This window comes from Gopherus flavomarginatus, chromosome 1, assembly GCF_025201925.1.
Source record: "Gopherus flavomarginatus isolate rGopFla2 chromosome 1, rGopFla2.mat.asm, whole genome shotgun sequence".
Lineage (NCBI taxonomy): Eukaryota > Metazoa > Chordata > Testudines > Testudinidae > Gopherus > Gopherus flavomarginatus.
Genome location: NC_066617.1, coordinates 151,508,568 through 151,530,446, shown reverse-complemented (window position 1 = coordinate 151,530,446; position 21,879 = coordinate 151,508,568). Strand labels below are relative to the sequence as shown.

Below are 21,879 nucleotides of genomic sequence, written 5' to 3'. Positions count from 1 at the left end.
TGTGGCCCTGCTGTCCCCACAACCATTCAACCTCATACAAAAACATCTCCTCCCTCAGCCCCGCCCCAGAGACACCCAGCAGAGGCAGGGCCTGGGGAAATGGCAGGGTTTGTGCTTATACTGAATAAACAAGGGGAAACAGATGATGTTGCTAGGGGATGATTGTACCAAACAGACACCTGGCCGGATAGAGGGGTTCCTGAGTTTCTCTAAGCAGGAACTTGTTGTGCTCTCTCTGCTCCCTCCCTACTACCCCTCACTAAGCCAAACTGGTATTTATAGCTTACGAGAGGGAGAGGGGAGCTGTGACAGGTGGGAAACCACACAGAGGTACCCTGCCTAGACACTCGTGCACAGACAGCTGTGCAGATACAAATAAATTGTAGGCAGTGTTGTTGTAGTCATGTCATGTCAGTCCCAGGAAATTATATGTAGCTATGACACACTAAGTAATTTTCACAGACCCAAAGAAGAGCTTTGTGTAGCTGGAAAACTTGTCTCTCTCACCCAAAGAAGTTGGTCCAATAAAAGATATCACCTAACCCACCTGTTTTCTCAGATACACATAGAGACAAGAATACAAGCACAAACACATGATACAAATGACACATAGTACTGAGTGGTTACTCAGGCATATACACAGAGAAGCATGTGCGGACACATACCCAAGAACATGCAGAGAATAGCAAAGGCACAAATACACTGAAGAAGGATGTGTGCTGTCACACACATTCAGAGGCAGGTATGGAGAGTCACTTGAATGCCCCCCCCCCCGAATTATATGTATAGGTGCACATGTAAAGTCACAAACAAACATGCACATACCTAGTTAGACTTTCACCCACAGAGAACTAGGCCGAGCTGGTCAGAAAATGTTCATAGGGAATTTTATCTGACAAAGCTTTGAATAAAAATGTTTCCTGGGTTTTGATTAGCTCTAGAAATTCAGCACAGACACAGATGCATGAAATCCCACTCAATCCCAGCAGAACAGGTGATTATTCATACAGGATCCATGAGATCAGGTGAGAATACTGGGAAGACACTATGGCTTTTTTATCCTTTGAGCATGAACTCAGACTCTCAGCACTTAGTTTAATGGAATAAGTCAGGGATGGGGAGAACCAGGTCAGAAGAAATAAAAAGCCACCCACCAAGCCTATGTAGAGGTTTAACAACTGTGTGGTGTGTGTATGTGTGTGCGCGCACGCATGTGTGTGTGTGTGTGCATGCAGGGCATGGTTTTCTATCCTGGCTCATTTCATCCCAAGAAGCCTGTCTCTTTTACTCATGTGGTTCCTTCATCCATTTGTATAAGCACCATGGCCTAGCTCTTCAAATCTAAATACCTTTGAGGATCTGGGCCCACATGACCGAGGGACCAGCATTCCTACAGTGTCTTTGAACCCAGTATCAGAGGGGTAGCCATGTTAGTCTGGATCTGTAAAAGCAGCAAAGAGTCCTGTGACACCTTATAGACTAACAGACATATTGGAGCATGAGCTTTCGTGGGTGAATACCCACTTCGTCAGATGCATGTGGTCTATTCAATTGCTTTGTGACCTTTAAGCATCATGACTGGCCCTGGGCTTTAACTCTTATATTGCTTCCAATCAATGGCACCCCCAGCAGCAGAGCATCCTTAGTATCACCCTGGGGCATTGGGAACCGTACTGACTAAAGGAGAAGAAGTCACTGACACCACTCACTGCATTGCCTTGGATTTGCTTGGAAGGCTCCCATTTATATGCTGATCAGGGCTAGTCCTGCTTAGTGTATGAGTTCTGAACAGATCACAGCTATCCAAGGTAGTATATTTTGAGTCCCAAGTCCAGTTTTTGTCTGGCAGCTTCAGGATTTTGCAACAGTGTGTGACTGGTGGCACAAAAATACAAGGCTGAGTCCCTGGTCTTCAGTGGATCTATCTGCAGTGCGCAGTGTCTGTCATTGTCACGTACCATACCGAATCTGTTGTCCCTGAAATGCACCTTAAAAGAGGGTTCTGGGGTTCCTTTAATTAGCACTCCTATGAGCTCCAGCCCCCGCTGTGCTACCGGTTGTTGGTACCAGTACATCCAGCCATGATCTGTGTTGTTCTGATAGCAGTGCAGTTTGGTCATGGTCTCAGTCTTCTGTGTCACCCACCTAGCTACCTGGGACAGTACCACCTGCTCCCTCTCTTCACAGAGAACTGATGGAGAGATAGTAAGAGCAAAGGGTTAGGGATTTGTAGAAAGTGTCTATACTATCCTCTGCAATCAGAAAGCACGAGAACAAGGGAGAAATTAAAGATACAAGAGAATATCAACTTCATTGGGAGACCCATGTCCTGGATGTCCTGTGTCTGCCTGTCTGCAGGCTCTCTTATTTTCTCAGTCTGTCATTGTTTTCTTGCATGTTTGCTTGATCTATCTATCTATCTATCTATCTATCTATCTATCTATCTATCTATCTATTTATCTGTCACTGTCCTTTAATTTCTTCCACCTCCCCCCTCTCTTGCTCTTCTTTCTTTATTCTCTTTGAATAAGTCTCTATAAACACTTACAAGAAGTGATGAGGAGCCACAGCGTAGAGCTGGGACATACTTCTCTTTGCATACAGTACTTAACTTGAATCACAACAGAAATGTGTTACTTGTAGAGTAGAGGCAGGAAGTGACATCAGGGTAATCTGGAAAATGCTCATCCATCTTGTACCAGGTCATAACTTTTCTCCTGCATGAGGGAAGGGGTACAAAACCAAGGTAGAATTGAACTAAATAAAAATAAGACGTTAGTACAGAATGGTCTAATGAGTGCTAGGCATCTTTCCCCTCCACAGGACTAGGTGAACAATGTCCCTCAGAGTGAAATTACATCAGTGAATCCCAGTCATAGATAGAAACAAACAAACAAACCCTTCTGTTCATTATAATTATCGAATTCTACCCTAGAGAAGCCTGATACATGAACAGAAAAAAAAATCACAATTGAGGGAATCAGCAGAGCTGTGTGGGGAGCCCAAGACTGGAATAGCAGGGGGCTGCAGGACAGGAATGAGAGGTATTGGTGGTTTGATCAGGTCATAACAGGAATGGCACTTATTTAATCAGAACTCCCCAAAAATCCTGATATTGTTAGAGGGCTTATTCCTTCACCCATTTACTTCCTTGGTCCTTCTTGCTTGAACAGAGAGCAACAATACCCAAAGTCCGAAGGTGCAAACAATTCAATTTTTATTGGGGTGAACTTCCAGCAAGCAATGATTCCAGTTTCCTTCCTCAGTGTCCCCCTTCCCAGCTCTGACATCACAAAGCCTTGCCTGTGTTCCTGTTCCCATTCCCTGTTCCCATTCCCCCCTTATTGAAACATAATTCCAATTCCCCCACCCCAGTCCCTGTTCCTACCCACCCCGCTTCCTGATTGACTGCAGACTATGTAGTAAAACTTGAGTTCTGCTTAGCTATACCTTAACCAATCATTTTACTGAAATTTAAGTAACCAATCCTAACATATTGTAACATGATTATTTAACCAATTATATCCCACCACCTTAATTAGTTTACACCCAACAAAATTAATTATACAGCGGACAGAAACAATCACAGAACCAGACAGAGATTATACAGACAAACATTCGGGAAATGGGAACGACATTGATAGAACAGCAAAATGAGGATTTCACATCCCAACTATTGATAAGTGAGTTCTTGCCAGACAGGATGCTATCAAACTAAGTTTTCTTTAAATCTTCTAGGCTCTTCCCTTTCTCTGGAGGTGATAGGTATTATCAGGACAGGATTGTATTCCTAACAGCCCAACAGCACCTTATTTCAGTGTGACTGGTCGAGAGGATGTGACCATTCGCTTCCCAGCTTATGGCTGGCTTCTACTGCTTAGCCAAAGGCCTTAGCCTAAGAACAGGGCCTCAGACTGTCAGAGTAAGAGAAGGCCCTTACACTGGCAGACAGTGATTTTGAGTCTTTCTATTACACCTCTATGACTAGCTAAGTGATAAGAATCATAGGCGCCAACTCAAAAAATTAGTGGGTGCTGAACTCCCACTGGCAGCTCCCCATGGCCCTGCCCTGCCCCCCTGCTCCAGCTCATCTCCGCCTCCACCTCCTCCATGAGTGCCACCATGTCCTACTTCTCTCCCCTCCCTCCCAGTGCTTGTGCTGCAAAACAGCTGTTTCATGGGGCAGGGAGAGAGGGGGAAGAGGGGGTATGTGGCACGCTGGGGGAAGAGGCAGGGTTGGTGCAGGAATTTGGGGAAGGGATCCTATAGGGGCTGGGAGTGGGTGGAGTTGGGGCGGGGACTTTGGGGAAGGGATTGGAATGGAGGTGGGGCCAGGGAAAGGGTGGAGTTGGGGCAGGGCCAGAGGCAGGAGGGCATGAGCACCTACCGGCGCCGGAGAAAGTTGGTGCCTATGATAAGAATACAACTAAATTCTTAAAAGTTTAGGCCTTTGCAGACAGACCTGAATATCTATATCCTAACACTCATCTTTACATTGCTTCTGAGTCACATCATCTCAACTATACAAATAAAGGCTTTGCAGATAAGGTTTCCTTATACTCTTTGCTGCCATCTACTGAAACACTGAGTCTACACACAGGTTACCTAAACCAACAAAAATTGACATCTTTGGCCCAGTTCATCCTTAGGCCAGACTGAGTTTGGTTTTGGGAAGGGAATCAAAGGATGCTTTATGTCACCTCTGGACCTTACATATTCTAGACTGGGGAAGGCCTGCTTCAATATCCCAAGCGTTGTGCTAACTTGTGCTCGATGCATACACAGCCTCTAAGGGGGCATTGCAGCAGCTGGGAATAGCCAGAGTACACAGTGCTCCAGACCTGCTCCTGTAGTGCTCAAGAATGTCCCTGGCATGACACATACATCCGGGGAATTCTATGCAGGGCCAGATCCATCAGTGTGGCAGTTCATTTATGCTGGCACAGTGTTAAGGTGGTACAGCATAGGAATGAACTGGGCCTCTTAATGCTTCTCTGCTCTTTTGGGGTATGAGTTGAGGGCATGTATTTGGTCCTTACTTTTTGAACTTTCCTCAATGGTAGCCATAATCTGTTACCTTGAAACTTATCTCTTCAAGAGTTATTATATCTTCTGTTTTCTTAGACAGTTCTTCCAGATCCAGTTTCCCTTTTCATTTCTTTCCAGCCTTTCTCAGAAGGGTCAGTTACTCCAATTTCTATGACTTTTTATGATCCCTCACCCCAATTCAAAGCAGTGTCAGGCATAGCAGAACTGTGAGTTTATTCCCTAGTTAACTAGAAACAAAATATCACCTCCTTCTTTCCAATCACAGATGATGATTGAAGTGGTTTAATGATCCCACTAATTGGTTTTAAGCCTACAGTGAATTTGATGCTGGGAAAAGATGCTGGACTGACATTCTTTGGAGCCTGAAGTGCACCCAACAGGGACAGCATGGGCAGTGGTTGGTGCAGGCTTCTTCACACACTGCTCTGTCAGAATGCCCCATCTCTGACTTGAAGTGACCACCTCCATGAGTGAAAGGGGTGTTAAGTCTCCATGACCCATTTACTCCAAGCTTCTCTGTTGAGAATGGCAGCAAGGAGGCCAAATAATAGCACCTGTAGGGGGTGGGGTTTGTGATGTGTGCCTGGTATATAGACTGTGGGGTTTTCCATGACCAGAGTGAGAGCAATACTGGGTCACATGACACCCTGTTTATTATCTGTAAACCACAGAGAGAACAATGCTCGGAAGCATGGCCAGCGGAACAGTACCACCTGCGCTGTGACCTCTTGGTAATGCTTTGTATCATTGTCATCTTAGTGTTGCATATGGTTTTGAGAATGAGACCTACATTGGCTCACAGGTGGAATGGAATGGTGACTCACCAATCACTTGTGACTCCGAGCGTTTAACCACATGCAGAAACCAACCCCCCAGGGCCTTGTTATTGAAACTTCTACTGCCTTTTCAATTCTGCATTGACACAATATGAACACCTCCTCCCCACATCCACTATGCTCTCTGTCTTCACCACATCCTCATCGCTCTCTGCTGCTTCCCGCCACACATCTTCTTGTCTCCCTTCCCTTGTCTTCAGGCTAACTGACATGGGCTAAGATTGAGTCAGGTTTCTTGTGCTAGGAATGGTCAGTATTTCAGTGGAAGACTTTCAAGGAGAAAGCAGTTGGCACAGGGAGTAGTTTGGGTGACTCAGTAAGGGGCCCTATCTCCTGTAAGGCAGCATTGACCCAAAGGTCCTTGAATGGTGCTAAGGGGTGCAGGGCTGCAAGAAAGGATGTGGGTGACTCAGGAGGTTACTTTCTCCCATCTAAGTCATTACTGACCCCAGTGTCCTACCATATTGCTGGGTGAAACAGTGTGGCTAGAGCTGAGAGGTAAAGCCAAGATCCTAATTATTTGTAATAATTGGAGATCCCATGCTGTGGCAACTTTAGGGCTATGTAACCTGTGCAGTTGCATTTGGCCCACATACTTCTGGGTCCCATGCCACATTCACACACCAGACAGCGTCACTCCAAGTTTTATGTGTGTTTCTGTGGCACCCACAGGCCATGGTACAGGTGCATTTCCGTCCCCACTCCCTCCTTGGTTAGTTGCCCTTCCTCTCCACCTCTTGGCTTGTACACACCATGAGGTTTTGAGGAATAGCCATGGGATTCCTAGTACAGGGCCCCATCCCTGCTCATTAGTGTTGGCGGTGGAGTACCCAGTCCCAGTTGGCTCCCTAGGCAAGGCAGAGACTTAGCTCATTGTAACAATCCAAAACACTGAATGTAGCCAAACATGTTCATGAGCTACTTGGTGGACGATGACAAAACTGCACATGTAAGAGGGGTTACTAAACAGTGACTGTTAGCCTGTGCACAGTCACCCCTGCCCAATGACGTATCCTGGAGAGAATACATCAAATGATTTCACAATGGATGTTCAGTCACAATAAAACAAAGAGACCACTGTCTGCCTGTCTGTCTATCTGCCCTTAGTGGTCTTTAAAGATGCTTGGGTGAGGTGTCACCTATTTGCAGGAGGTTCAGATCTTGGCTGACTCACTAGCTGGAGATTTTCTTCTGATCCCTTTAGTTGACTTGTGCTGTCTAGAAAACTGGAAGTCAGGCATCTTGTGTGGGTCTTTCTGGGGCACAGAATGGAGACTAAACTACAGTAACTCCTCGGTTAACATTTTAGTTATGTTCCTGAAAAATGTGACTTTAAGCGAAACAATGTTAAGCGAATCCAATTTCCCCATAAGAATTAATATAACTAGAGGGGGTTAGGTTCCAGGGAAATTTTTTTCACCAGACAAAAGACTATATTTTATATCATATACATTTTAAACAATGTAATAATGTACACAGCAACGACTATTGTGAAGCTTGGTTGAGGTGGTGAAGTCAGAGGGTGGGATATTTCCCAGGGAATGCCTTACTGCTAAATGATGAACTAGCACTTGGCAGAGCCCTCAAGGGTTAACACGTTGTTAATGTAGCCTCACATTCTACAAGGCATCTCGAATGGGGGGAGGGGAGACAGCATGGCGAAGAGAGACCGAGACACACACCACACCATGTGTGAAAGAGAGATGTGCATTGTCCCTTTAAGTATGCTGACCCCACTCTAAGTACATTGCCTTTTTAAGTAGATCAGCAAGTTGAGACAGCAGCTACTGCCAGGTCCTGAGCCCTGTCATGCCCCTCTCCCCTCCCACCCCAGCTCTGTGGATGGGGTAAAGGAGTGGGGGGGCAGGAGCAGGGGGAGGGGGACACCCTGACATTAGCACCCCTTCCCACCCACCCCCCTGCACAGCAAGCAGAAGGCTCCCAGGAGCAGCTCCAAGGCAGAGGGCAGGAGCAGCACATGGCAGTGGGGGAAGGGACAGCTGAACTGCCTGGCACCTGATAGCCTGCTGGGCAGCTGCTGCACAGGGAACTTAGGGGAGTGGAGAGCTGATGGGGGGCTGCTGGCCCACGCTGGTTCTAAGCCACCACCAGCTAGCTGCAACGGACTGCTCTTTCTGCAAGCAGTGGACAAAGCAGGTGGCTGCCAAACAACGTTATAAGGGAGCACTGAGCACCTTTAAACTAGCATGTTCTGTATTTGATCAGCAACAACACAATGTTAACCGGGATGACTTTAAGTGAGGAGTTACTGTACCTACTTCAGTTGTCTCCCAGCTTGTCCCTTTTTACTAATCCAGTTCTCTGATCTACTTTCACCCCTTGGTCCTGGCATCCGCAGGCTAGTTTCTGTGCCTGCCTTTTTGCCATCCATGGCTGGGTCTGGCCTAAAATAGTGGTATAAAGCCATCTTTGCTCCCTTCCCCTTGTTCCCTAAGCTCAGCTTCAATCTGGTGGAAGGGAGAACTGGGCCCAAGATGTTCCTACCCTGATCCACCTGAGCCCATCCATTCCTTTGCTTACATAGAACAAAGCAAAAGAGAAGAAAAAAGCATAGTCTTAAAATAGGACATTTTCCATAGTTTTTCAGTAGTTAAGTGAAAGTAGGTGCCTAAATACCTTTGAGGGTCTTGGTCTTTGTATAGCTTCCCCAGCTGCAAAGCCCTGGGAGAATGCCATCTAGGTATACGATGACCATCTTGTCCAGTATACTGTCCCTGATAGGATCAATGCTGAAAGCTTCAAAGGAAACTGCAATACCTCTCATTATTATTATTTTTTACTTTGTCCAAACTATATAAGGTACTTTGCTGAATAGAAAGATGCAGTCCATGCCCAGGAGAGCTAACAGTCTAATCTTAGATATAAATAATAAAGCACCTAATGATACAGAATTCAAGGCCTTCATTTTTGCTATTTATTGATTTTCACTGAAAAATTCCCAGGTGTTCAAAAAGCCAATATTTCAGTTTTACTGATATTACTGATGTCACTTTTACTGATTTTCACTCCAATTTTTGCTTTTACGCACCTGACATTGCTTTGGAGAAGTTTCTTTTGTGATACTAGCCCTTCGGCATGGCCCAGGGCACAGAGTCCCATCCACTTCCCCTGCTGGACAGAGCCTGTGCAAGGGAACTGGACAGGACTGTGCTGAAGGGCTGAGGTCAGCAGAGGGCTCTGTCCAGCAGAGGGATCCATACTTATGGGGGTGCAGCCTCCTGCTCCCCTCCTGACCCTGGCATTTCTGCGCAGCCCCAACTGCTTCTCCACAGTAGGGAAGTGAGAGGGGCATGGAGATGGGTCTCGGAAGCTGAGACCACCTGACCATTGGAGGGAGTGGAAGGCGTCCTTAGGGTAAATACTCTCCCCCACACCCTGCCCACTGCACCCTGTGAGTACCACACACCCCTCCCCTCCATGTGAGTATTGAGCACTCTTCCTCCACTCACCCATTGCCCTTCATTTTTGATTTCTACTGATTTTCTCATGTTTTTTAAATTTTTGAATAAACACCAATACATTCCCAGGATATTAAAACACAAAACCAAAGCTGAAAAAGAAAGGCTTTGACAATATCATACCACTTTATTCCAGGAGGGAGGTCAGCAAGGGGTGGGGGTGGGGGTAGGATTTCAGTGTACACCCTGATGCATGAGAACTCAAAGACCCCTGTATTATCCTAACTGCAGATGAGATATTTTTCTAATCCCTGTCAATAAATGCAGACTAACATGGGCTCTGCATGGTGATGGGTGTCATTCCATGCTGCAGTGTGTGGATTCCAGTCCTGTAGCTATCAGAGAAAAGACACAAACTCAGGTTTTTCAAATGAAAAGAAACCAAGACTTTATTATGGCTTCAGAGGGCAGACCCCTCAGTCCCTAACTATGAGTAGTTATCTAGCTTTTAAAGCTCTGTGGGTAGGGGGAGCCATCAGTGACTACTGAAAGAGATGGATAAAGAGCAACTACTCTACCCATCAAACCCCTCCACGGAATGGATATTGGCAGTGTGCAGGCAGAAGCAAAATCCTTCTCCCTGGAGGATCTGGGGCAGTAGAAAAATTTAGCTGTGCTCCTCCTGAGGTGCTGGAGATGAGTTCCAATCTATTCTCTGCTCAGCTTGTCACTAGCCTAAACAGAAGAAAGAAAAACACAAACAAAAGTGACCACCCAATAGAAACAATGGTCTAGATTTACAAGGTGCTGTGCATCACAGAGCAATGCAAAACAGCGCATCATCTGGCCCAGTGCACTTCCCCTCTTTGTTGCCAGTAGAGTTTCCACTGCCTTACATCTGGTGTCACTGCCATTCTGATTCGGTAGAGTTTTACACCCAACTTTTCACGGATCCACAGGTCCAGTGCTCTCAAATGGCTCTGGAACAGTTCCTGGGAGGACCCCTTCAGTATGTCAGTCCCCTTAGGGTCACACTCTTTCACTGGGGTAAGCCACTCGGCTTCACCGCCTCCTGGGACCCAACCTCAGAGCCTTCAGCACCCCTGCTTCATGCCGTGAGCTCCCTTCAGCAAGTCCACCTGTGTTGGATACACAAGGGAGACTTACACACTCAAAAGGAGCAATGCACCTCCAACTTCCTGACTCTACAGTGACTCTCAGCCAGCATAGAAAGTCCTTAATTAGCACAGAGAATGGAAAGTTACAGCAAAGTCCATCCAGGTCAGTCTAGAACCCAGAGCCCACTGATGCCTCTTTAGTCCCAGTACAGAAGCTGTCCTCTGACTCCAGTAGCCCATATGCTACAACCCCCCACTCCCTCTCCAGTCCTTTGTTTTCCAGTTGGTCACACCCAGCAGGCTTCCTAAGGAGGGTGGCCGATCCATGGTCTATTGTTGCAAGGTGCCAAATGTCCGGGCAATTGGAGTGGCCAGTGTCTTCGGGGACAATCCATGGGCATGGGGACTGGGACCCAGGCAGGCAGGCATCAGTCACACCTATATCTCTGAGTTTCTGCAATGAGTAAACATCCTTTTCCTCCCACCTATTTAAACATGCCTCACATAGGGTAAACTGAGCCACATACAAGAGTCATCCAAAATGTAATGAAAAAGTCCAGTGCCATCACATAAGTGTATTATTATTTTTTATTGTTTGTATTGCCATTGTGCCTAAGAGCCCCAGCCATGGACCAGGACCCCACTGTTCTAGGTACTGTACAAACACAGAACAAAGACTCAGTGAGAAAATAGAGATGGGAAAGACTGTCCATCTGTCCATAACTCCCTGGATCGGTCCATACGGTCTATGTTCTAGTGCTTTGTCCGAGCCGAGGTTTAAATGAGTCATGTAATGGCACTTCCACCACACCCCTTAAGGAGATCATTCAACCAAACATCTTTCAACAATCAAAACTTTCCCCTGTATTCAAATTCATCCCATTAACCCCAGGATCTCCTCAAAAACCACTTAGCTATTCCTCTCCATGTGCACTCTTTCCAATACCCATAGAATGTTGACATAGCCACCTTAATCATACTCTGGAGAAGCTATAGTTAATTATTTTGAGCTTTCTTCATGTGTTAACAAGTGCCCTGAAAAGGAATATTTGTGTTGGGTATCAGGAAACCTTTCCTAACAGTGAGTTTCTATTAGACTGTGAAAGGGAAGTGGTGGAAACCTCATCATTTGGGACATTATACTAGACTAGACAAAGCCTGCAATATATATGGAAAACAACCTTTCAGTGGCTGGGAGAAGGAACGACAAGATTGTAGATCTTTGCTCATTGCTAGCGTTCTCTGCATCCAATGTCCCTGTTGCATCCTTGAACCTCTGATTTTGCCAACCCAAACAAAAACCAGCTAGCTAGCTTACCTTGACTCTCCACACCAGAGCACTCACCAGCAAGGCATAGAGCATGGCCTTCCACAAGAGCACCAGGTAGGTGAGCTTTGTAGAGTTGCCAGATCGCATGTAGGATTCTGTAAATCAAACACTGATTATTTATGGAATTATATAATCTGGAGAATCGGCATCTAGAATATCAACAGTCAAATAAGAAATCCACAATGAGGAATAGAAGGTCTTAATATACATCACTGAAAAACTGGGCTGGATATCTGGTTACACCAGGCACCGAAATAAAACTGAATAGCATGGCATTTGTATTTATATTCCTGATATTCACTGGCTCTTTAATGCTTTTAATGCCTCACAGAGCCATTTGGAGAATACCTGTTTCACAGATGGGCCTTTTATGAGTAATGACTAAGCTGGTAACTTTCCAGTCTGAAGACATCTTCTGTTTATAATTATACTGAAGGAGAGGGAAGACCGAGGGAGCAAATCTGATTGGATGAGGAAGGTCCCATGATCCCCTTTGTGTAATTTACAAAGGGAGCCTCCGGAGGAGGCATTCTCAGTGCACTGTGTCTCACATGCAGGTTTTTCTTTTGCACTTTTTAGTTATCTTTTATTCATATACTCTACCGGACATTTTAGGCCGGAAGTTCTTGCTTCTCTCTTAGTGCAGAGAAACATAACACTTTTCCCCCACATAATAGTCTAGTCTCCTGTGGGCTGTAGTACTTTGGTCTAATTTTGCTTGTTGGTGGCTTGTGATATTCATATATAGATGATCCAGTGGTCCCTTGTGGCCTTAAACGCTTCCTGACACACCCTGTACATAGTGTCTGCTAGTAAGGGAGTTTAAATTCGTGGAGAGATAGAGGCAATGAGAGGAAATGCCTACCTTCAGTGATGCCACATCCTGAAAGGCAAAGAAAGGATTGTAAGTCACAGTTTTCTCAGTGCTGAAAGAATATAGACTTCAGAGTTTCTGGGATGTTACATACTGTTGGTATTAGTGGTACTTACTCATATTATTTAGATAGACTCTTCAGAGTGTTTCTTAGCTAAATTCTATAAAGAGCTATGAAAATGTACTTGACTATATACATGTATAAAAATATTATGCACATGAAAATATGTATCCCTGTGAACATATACATATACTCCTGGCACATACTCTTACATGTACACATATATGTGTGTCCATGAACCTGCACATTTGCAGATGAACGCTGTCTTTCTCTTTGTATTTCTGTGGGGATTATTTTCTCTCTCTTTCATCTCCTTTTGCTTTTGTTTCCACTTTGATTGTTTTCCATTTAATACGATAGTGTAATGCTCAATCACTACTCACCATCTCCACCTCTGATCACTTCATACTGGATCTCATCCAGGTGGAACTTCACAGCACACCGGAAACTGTTCTTGGAGTTGAACCACTCTTGGGTTGAGATCCTCAGGCGGCTGGTCAGCGAGTATGATTTTGATGTGTTATCCCAAGTGGAAAACTCATCTGTCCTCACCCCATCTTCCCTGTCAGCATCATTCACCTGCCAGACCAGCTTGATGTGGTCGGGGTAGAAATCTCTGGCCAGGCACACCAGAGTGGCCTTCCCCTTCTCTTTGATCTCCTGCTTTGATGGGGGAAAGATGGCCACTTTGGGGGAGGTGATATTGAGCCCAACCTCTGGAAAAGAAAGCAACATGGCACAGACAGCCCTGAACAAACACTCTCCTGCCTTGTGCCAACAACCTCTCAGAGTACTGATTGTGTCTTTGCTCTCAATACAACATTAATAATGCAAGAAAACCACACAAACACGGCTAGACCCCAAGGCACCATGTTTACTAACTAGATCAGAACATAGCAGGCCTAGCTACAGACAGACTATGGCTGAGACAGAGTTCTGGTGCCTTCTGCAACAGAACACTGGGAGGCACACTAGGGGACTCCAAACTCCCAAATTATTTAAAGGGATACTACCGAACCCATGCTTCCATACTGACAGGGAAATGTATCCATGGGTGTTATCAGACAAAACATGCAGTTTGTTCCTTGTATGCAGTGTACTGCATTGTAAGACACAAGAAGCTATATGTTCATAGCAATTACAGAGTGTTTGGGGAGCTGTAATAAGACACAATAAAAGCAGCAGAGTCCTGTGGCACCTTATAGACTAACAGACGTATTGGAGCATGAGCTTTCGTGAGTGAATACCCACTTCTTCGGATGCACGAAAGCTCATGCTCCAATACGTCTGTTAGTCTATACGGTGCCACAGGACTCTTTGCTGCTTTTATAGATCCAGACTAACACGGCTACCCCTCTGATACTTAAGACATAATAGTGTATTACTCAGAATTATACTACACAGGCCCCATTCAGGCATTGGCAGGGAAGGAGTTAACCTTTCCCCTTTGGCTGGAGGAAGGCTCTCCAGGAAGAGGCCTGGAGCTGCCCTGAGAGATGGACCCTCACCAAATTGAGCAACTCCATGTCACTGTTTTGGCCTTAACTGGCACAGCCTTACATCTTGACTTTCAGATTTGGCTGTTGTATCTGTGCTTGGCTCTTAAAGGGGCATCACATTCCTTACATAAGCTTCTCTGTTTTATTACATAGATGTCAAACTCCTGCTAGAGATGTAGAATCTTTTCCTGCCTTGGCTGGCCTATCGTGTCAAACCCTCGAGGAATAGAGAGTGGACATATGGAAACAGATAGAGGTATACAGACAGAAAGCACCCTTTGGGAATGTGGCATTCTGAGATACAACATGCCCTGAGTTACTGATGATAAGCTCACATCATCTTATTCTCCCCTTAAAATGCTAGCATTGGTTTTGAAGCCACAGTATCTATTATTTTCCTCTTCCTTGTAGGCACCTCTCTGCCATATGATCCCTTTTATTGTCCTCACCATCATAATTAGTGTTTTGTTTTACAACTGTTTTCTGTTGTCTTCAAAGCCTCTCTGGCATATGTAAATGCTCAGTGTGCTCTTCAGATCCTGCCCTCGAGGAGACATGGAAACAAAGAGAGAAACAAAGACAAACAGATGAGAAGAAAAAGGAGGACAAAGGAGGACAAAGAGAGAGGGCAGGAGAGACAGAGCTAGAGAAAGAGCTAGAGAAAGAAAGGCAAAGAAAGAGACAGAGCTAGAGAAGGATAAAACAAAGAGACAAGGTAGGTGAGATAATATCTTTTATTGGAACCAGGGCCGCCCGCAATTTGCCCCAGGCCCCCACAAGAGTTTTTCGGGACCCCTGGAGCGGAGTTCTTCACTCGCTCTGGGGACCCTGGAAAACTCTTGCAGGGCCTGGGTCCCTGGAGCTTCTTCCGCTCCGGGTCTTGGGCAGCAACTTGGTCGCGGGGCGTCCTTCACTATGGGACCCACCAATGAAGTTCCCCAAAGACCCACGGTGGGGGTCCTTCTGCCTTGGGACCTGCTGCTGAAGTGCCTCGAAGACTTGCAGTGGGGGATCCTTCCGCCTCGGGACCTGCCAACGAAGTGCCAGGTCTTCAGCGGCAATTTGGCAGCGGGGGCCCTGTGCCGCCAAAGACCTTAGGCCCCCTGAATCCTCTGGGCAGCCCTGATTGGAACAACTTCTGTTGGTGAGAGAGACAAGCTTTCAAGCTCCACAAAGATCTTCTTCAGGCCTGGAATCAGACCTTTCTCACCAACAGAAGTTGGTCTAATAAAAGATATTACCTCTCCTCCCTTGTCACTCTAATATCCTGGGACCAACACAGCTGCAACAACACTGCAAAACACACAGAAAACATAGAAGGCCAGAGAAATGGATAGACTAGGAATGAAACAGAGATTGAAACATACAGGCAGACATGCAGAAAGAGAGAATCTGAACGAAATCTATTGATACAGTAGCCTAGGAATAGTCTATTTTATATACCCACTTCCAAAGTCAATGTTTTTTGATGGGTGAGTACATTATCATCGTTTTTGCCCCCCTCTTATCTTCATGGCAAGCCCAATTGGGTAGAGATTGTGCCTTGAATAATTGTCTTGCCAGTTTTCCCTCACCTCCACTTGTGTGAATGCCACCTGTCACTAGCATAAGGGAAACTTTTAAGCGTCCTTCAGGGGAGTGGGGAGATGACCTCTTACCTGTAACAGTGAGCACAGTGCCAGCTCCGAAGATAAGGGGAGAAGTATTAGAACACAGCTGTAAACTGTCAGAATAAAACCCACAACTGTTAAAGCCTAGCCCAGCCTCCACTGCTTCCCAACTCAGGAAACTTTGTAGTGATCACGGCCAGATTGTATCACTGGAGACTACAATCAGACTAAGCTCTGACATTAGACAGCAAAAGACAAGCGGCAAAAAGGAGTGTATGATTCTACAACGTCCTTTCTATCTTATCTTTCTCAAAACAGCCCCCAGGGAGGATGAAAGAGCAGGACAAGAGAGAACTGTGTGCAGAAGACACAGAGAGACAAAGAGAGAGAGGGAATAAGAACATTACAGAGAGAGGAAAATCCAGACAAAGATAGAGTGACAGACAGTCAGTCAGACATTTTACTGGGGTCAGTGAGAGAAGAATGTTGTGGAGTGCAATAGTCCCAGAGATACCGTCAGGCTAAGCTCTCCCAGACACCGCCGCCACACACACCATCTCTATCCCCAGTAGCCCATTCCTTACCCAACACCATGAGCCTGGTCCCATCTCCGAAGAACTGCTCTAGTTACACAGCGAGGCAGGAGAGTTGCAAACACCACATGGACTAGGGACGAGTCCCTCCCCCCCGCAACCTCCTTACTCCCTTCAGGAATGGCTGGAGAGAGTTGTTACTTCTTCCTTTCTCCTGTCACAGGACTCCCAGTGAATGTTCATGTTATAATACATCTCAGCCCAGTGAGGACACAAAGAGTGAGTCACTGCAATATTCCCCCCCCCCACACACACACACACCATCTCATTTTATCTTTTTAACCCTATGTAATTGCTCTATAGAGTGAGGGGATTGACCTAGCACCATGGGTAAATCCAAAACGAATTAAGCACACATGTAGCTCAGAGTACAACATGCAATAACACCAGCTACGGTAAACACACAGGCTATCAATCCACAGGCTCCAGGGCTTGTCTTGGTCATTGCTTGGTGTCAGGCCTGCCGCTATGATAACAGATGGCACTAGCAGCTTCTTTATGGATGGGGTGGGGGTCACACATGTCTCTGAAGCATCTGGTATTAGCCATGGGTCATTGGACTAGATGGACCAGAGGTCTGTTCCAGTAAGTGGGACACAGGACTAGGTGAAGCATTGGTCAGGTCTCATATGGCAATACCTCAATAATATCACAAACAACACACAACTTAGGCTTCTGTCTTACCTAGGACAGTGAGTTTGGTGCCATCGCCAAAGTACTGTCTTTCAGAGTTCACACCATTATGCAGCTGCAGGAAAACCTCCCTCCAAACTCATTCTGCTCAACCCACCCTGCAATCTATCCCCCTCCTTGCCATCACAAACAGAAGGAGAAACCAAAGGCACAGCAAATTATAATGCCATTGAAATAAGAGATGGAAACCATCTGTTAGGTCACACCATGTCCATCCTTACTGGGGGCCAATACAAGACTGGTCCCTGCAGTGTCTTCTTCAGGGCTCTGTCTACTCCAGGTTTAAATGACTCAACTGATGGGAGATTCAGTCAGACTCACTGTAGGAAATGCTTTCTAATATCTATTCAGAATCCTTCCCTTTGCTCATGTATCTCTCACCCCCTCCCCCATCTAAAGTCTTATCTTACTTGATGTTTACACTCTGTTAAAACAAATATTGATTCATATAAGGTTAGCAAGGACCATCCGGTCCATTCCCCTCCGTCATGGCAGGACTGAGTTCACTATCCCTAAACCATCCCTAATAGATGGGCTTCTAGTCTCTGCCTTGATCTCCAGAGGTAGTGATTCCACATCATTCCTTAGCAGCTTGTCCCATCCCCCAGGCTGTTCAGAATTTCCCGAACACAATAAGGATAAAGGTTTTTCAGCAAGCATGGAGGGGAGATCCTCTGTGCTCCACTAGGTTTTCTTCCCTATCTTGACCAGAAACCTTCAAAGTGCACTTTGCAACATTGTTGGCTGCAGTCAGTCTGGGTCCTACGCCTTGAATTCCTTCAGGCCAGGTACCTGAGACTTACTCATATCTGATAAATATTTATTAATCACTTAAAAATTATTATACGACTCTCTGTGACTGTCTCTGTTGTGGAAATCATCATCAATAACTCAGAATCCTTCTACGTCCTCATTACAAGAGGGCTTGTGCAATCAAAAGACTGCTGCTAGCAAGTACATTGACCCAGGGGAGAATTGCCAATGACAACACAGTGATCATTTTTCAGGGTTATAAAGGCAGTCTTGTTTTGCTCATCAAAGTTGGGGACATCCAAATCCAAATGGGGGGCCTACATGGGAGTATACCCAAAAAGCCTTTTATTGTGTTTGAACCACATGCATTAGACCTAGCTTTCTATTGTCAGTAAGCAGCATCTGCTTGTGACATAACCGATCGTATGTTTGTTGTTCTATTTTGTCTGTTAAAAATATCATGCATATTTGTTTGGCTTACTCTGTCATCCCAGACAAAACATGTGTATGTCAATCCCAAAGGGACCAGAGTTACTGAAGTTAATGGACTCTGGTTTGATCCCTATACACTATTGTTTGTGCTGTCTAAAACGTGATTGTAACTCAGTCCCCGCTGGACAGATGCGCTGATGCATGTGTTGATTTTTAATGCTCTGTAGCCCCAGAATAACTAGCTCTCTAGAGGAATACTTACACCTTTGTGGATCAGAGAGATTTTTCAGAGGTTGTTATGTATACACAGATATATCACAGTCCTTCACCCTTCCTAATTCTTTGCCAGGGCAGCCCCATTATTTGCATACATTACATTCATTCAGCAACCCACAAGGAATTTTTTGTCCTTACCTAGAATGGTGAGTTTAGTCCCTTCTCCGAAGTAGGCTTGATAATTGACACACTGGGAAAACACCAGCTCAATAACCAAAGGGGGATGTGGATGGGGGGTTGTTCTCAAAAAGGGAGATCTGGGATTTCAAGGGATTATTAAAAAAAATGGGATTTTCTTACCTAACACAGTAAGTTTTGTGCCTGCGCCAAAATAGACTTTATCGTTGGTCACAGTGACAAGGGGTTGCATCATAAGCAGAAGAAAGGGACATGCTCCAGATGATGTGGACAGACATAAGAGGTGTTTACTTTATCTAAAATCCCAGAGCTGTGAGGGCCACTCAGCCCTAGTTTAGTGATCAGTGGCATAAAAACAGCCTGCATTGCTTCTGTGCAATACCAAGCATTCACTAGAGTACTGTTCGTTAGTTATTGGTCCTATTATTGTTTTATTTAAATTTCACACTCCAGTTGCTTTACAGACATTATCTAAACAGTCCTCATCTACCCCGGTGAGATCAATATATATTGTCCCCATTTTACAGATGGGGAAACTGAGGTGCCCAAAGTTATCAAGCAAGTCAGAGACAGTGCCAAGAACATAACCTCTTGGTGACTAGTAGCTCCAGATTCCCAGTCCTGTGTTCTAAGGAGTAGGCAGCCATTTGCTCTATAACTAGTGGGTGTACAATGTTCTATGAAGTAGTTACTTAATGGGACCTAGGCATAACTATAAACAGGTGCTTGCAGAGAGTGAATTTCATCCCTGAATTAAAGCAAAGAGCTCTTGATTTCATCTCCTCTGCTATCAGAGTGCCAAAGTTCTAGGAAGACTCTGATAGAACACTATGGTGTTTCCTAGTAGATTAAAGAAATCAACCCCAAATCCCAAAGATAGTCCTGGAGGTTCAGTCACTGCCATCCCTGAGTTAATAATGAGGAGGGTCAAAGAGAAGCCTTAATCCTGTCACTATGATCAGCCAAGCCCACAGGATACAGGAAGCTGAAATGGAGTCTGAAAGATCCAACAGAGTTTTACACTTAAATCACTATTACCTTTGTGTTTTGCAGCTAACACAGCAAGTCACATTTCTGTCAGGTCTCTGTTATGTTTTGGGTTGTCTTTTTCTGGGAGGGTTTTCACATAAGTAATGGGCCACTTATTGCAAGAGGTTATCACACCAGCAAAATACGAAATCTCTCCCTTTTGCACTGACATGCATTTCAGGTATATCCCAGCTGAATCTGTTCTGCTCACAAATGTTTTAGCTCCAGCCCAGGATGGGCTGTCCTACCAAACATAAATACTTCTCAGGTAGAATCTGCAGGCAGAGCTGTTGATCTTTCTGTTGCATCCCCGATGGAGTGGAGTCAAATGCTCTAGGTACGTCCCAGGTAGAACTCATGCTGTGCTGCCATCTTCTCTCTCTCTCTCTCTCTCTATATATATATATATATATCAGACCCAGGTGGAAAGTGCCTGTGTGCTGTAGAATGGCCTATGTATGTCCCAGATGCCATCCACATGCCTCGCTACTGCACATTCTAGGCACAGCCCAGGCAGAAAGTGCCTGCTGTGCTGCAGACTGTGCTATATCTGTCCTGGCACATGCTCAAATGGGATAACCCCCAGGGAGGTTTTTGTAAAGGCCTCCGTAGGGAATGTATCACCGTGGTCCCCCTGTCCCCACAACGTTACAATCTCATACAAAAACAATCCCACCCAAGGCTCCACCCCTCCATGACATCAGCCAATCACCATCAGAGAGCTTCTCTGAAACCACAATCTATTTCCTCAGCAGCTCTGTTACGACATTTGTGGAGGAAATGTGTGTGTGTGTGTGTGTGTGTGTGTGTGAAGGAAGGATTATGTCTAACCATAGCCATCTCTTCATAACACATATTTTTAGCAGATGCCTTATTCCATGGCTAGAATAAAACAGTGACAAGCTTTTTCATTAGTGAGCTGTTTTCAGACAGCTTTTTTCTACCTCCACAGCATTCTGCATGTTCCTTTCACACCCCTCTGTCCCTTTGCCTTTCTCATTCCCTGTGAGACCAGCAGCCCATGTTCAAATCCACCATAGATCTGTTAGCACTGAGCCACGGGCCAGATTGGAACTTTTATTCACGGCTTTTCCTGAGCCTTGTACTTGTTTATGCCCAGATTTGTGAGCACAGTGCTAGAGAGACGAGCTAGATTGATAGTCCCAGGAGTCTGAGACTTCTCTTTATCCTCGGAATGGCAAATCTCTGAGTGGCATACCATAGGCAGCGTCAATGCAGGTTTCTTTCATGCCCAATGTTTTGCAATCCCTACCCTGAAGAGATCTCATCTGGGAACATGAAGAGAGCTGAGCCGCCGTCACCCATTCAGTCCTTCACTTCTTTGCTGAGACTATCAGTAATGGGGTCAAGCAACAGAGACGATGGTCGATTCTGCCAAGCATCACCGTTATATAGATGTTCTCAGTGGGCATGAGATCAGATCACATGACATCCTGTTTACCTACATCACACATAAAATAGCCCTTGGAGGTGAGCCCTTCCCCAGAGGCTTGTTTGCAGGGCAGTTGTGATGCATCCCAGGAAGGAATATGTCATGTCAGCTAACTCTAAAACCTGCACGTACTGAGCCAGGCGAGGGAAGGAGCAGACACATGAAAAAGCTCTAACAGAATCATCCAGTAGGGGGCGCGCGCACACACATGCACACGCACACGCACAAAGCCAGTCCAGCCCTCTTACCTATGAAATCAGGTCTTCTCAGGCAGCCAACTCTAGGAAGCGATACACACACAAGAAATCCTGACATAGACTATTCAGTAGGGAGTAGCTGGTAAGACCTCAACAGGTTTGCAGAGGAGAGAGGGGCTTTCAGCAGTACTTAGCATCAGAGCAGGGGGGCCAGCTGGCCATTTATAATGCTGGCAAAATGCAGCGCTTAAAGAGAGCGTTTGTATGTGTTTGGGGGGTGAGGGATGCATGCGCATAGGGGGGTGTCACAAGGGGGTCACAGATTTGCCCTAGATAGATAGAGCGAGCTGGGTTGTTCAGGGGCACACCTTAACAGTCTTACCAAACCTGCCATTCCCACATTTTTTTCAGACATACTTTTTCAGACCACTTTAAACACTAGCTGGATCTGTGCATCTCTACAGTAATGAAGGGTTTTTAGCACTAGTGAAATGTAAGCACCTCTGCAGCAGCAAATGT

The 21,879-nt window shown here is 45.6% G+C and overlaps 1 gene segment (V, D, J or C); it reads right to left on the bottom strand.

Moving 5' to 3' along the window:
- Window positions 1-9,726: 9,726 nt before the first annotated feature.
- LOC127046890 (T-cell receptor beta-2 chain C region-like) overlaps window positions 9,727-21,879 on the bottom strand; it is a 151,287-nt gene continuing 139,134 nt past the window's right edge. The window contains 5 exon segments of the C gene segment in view: window positions 9,727-10,039; window positions 11,741-11,847; window positions 12,618-12,635; window positions 13,071-13,403; window positions 18,682-18,733. Of these exon segments, the coding sequence occupies window positions 10,013-10,039; window positions 11,741-11,847; window positions 12,618-12,635; window positions 13,071-13,403; window positions 18,682-18,733 (537 nt within the window).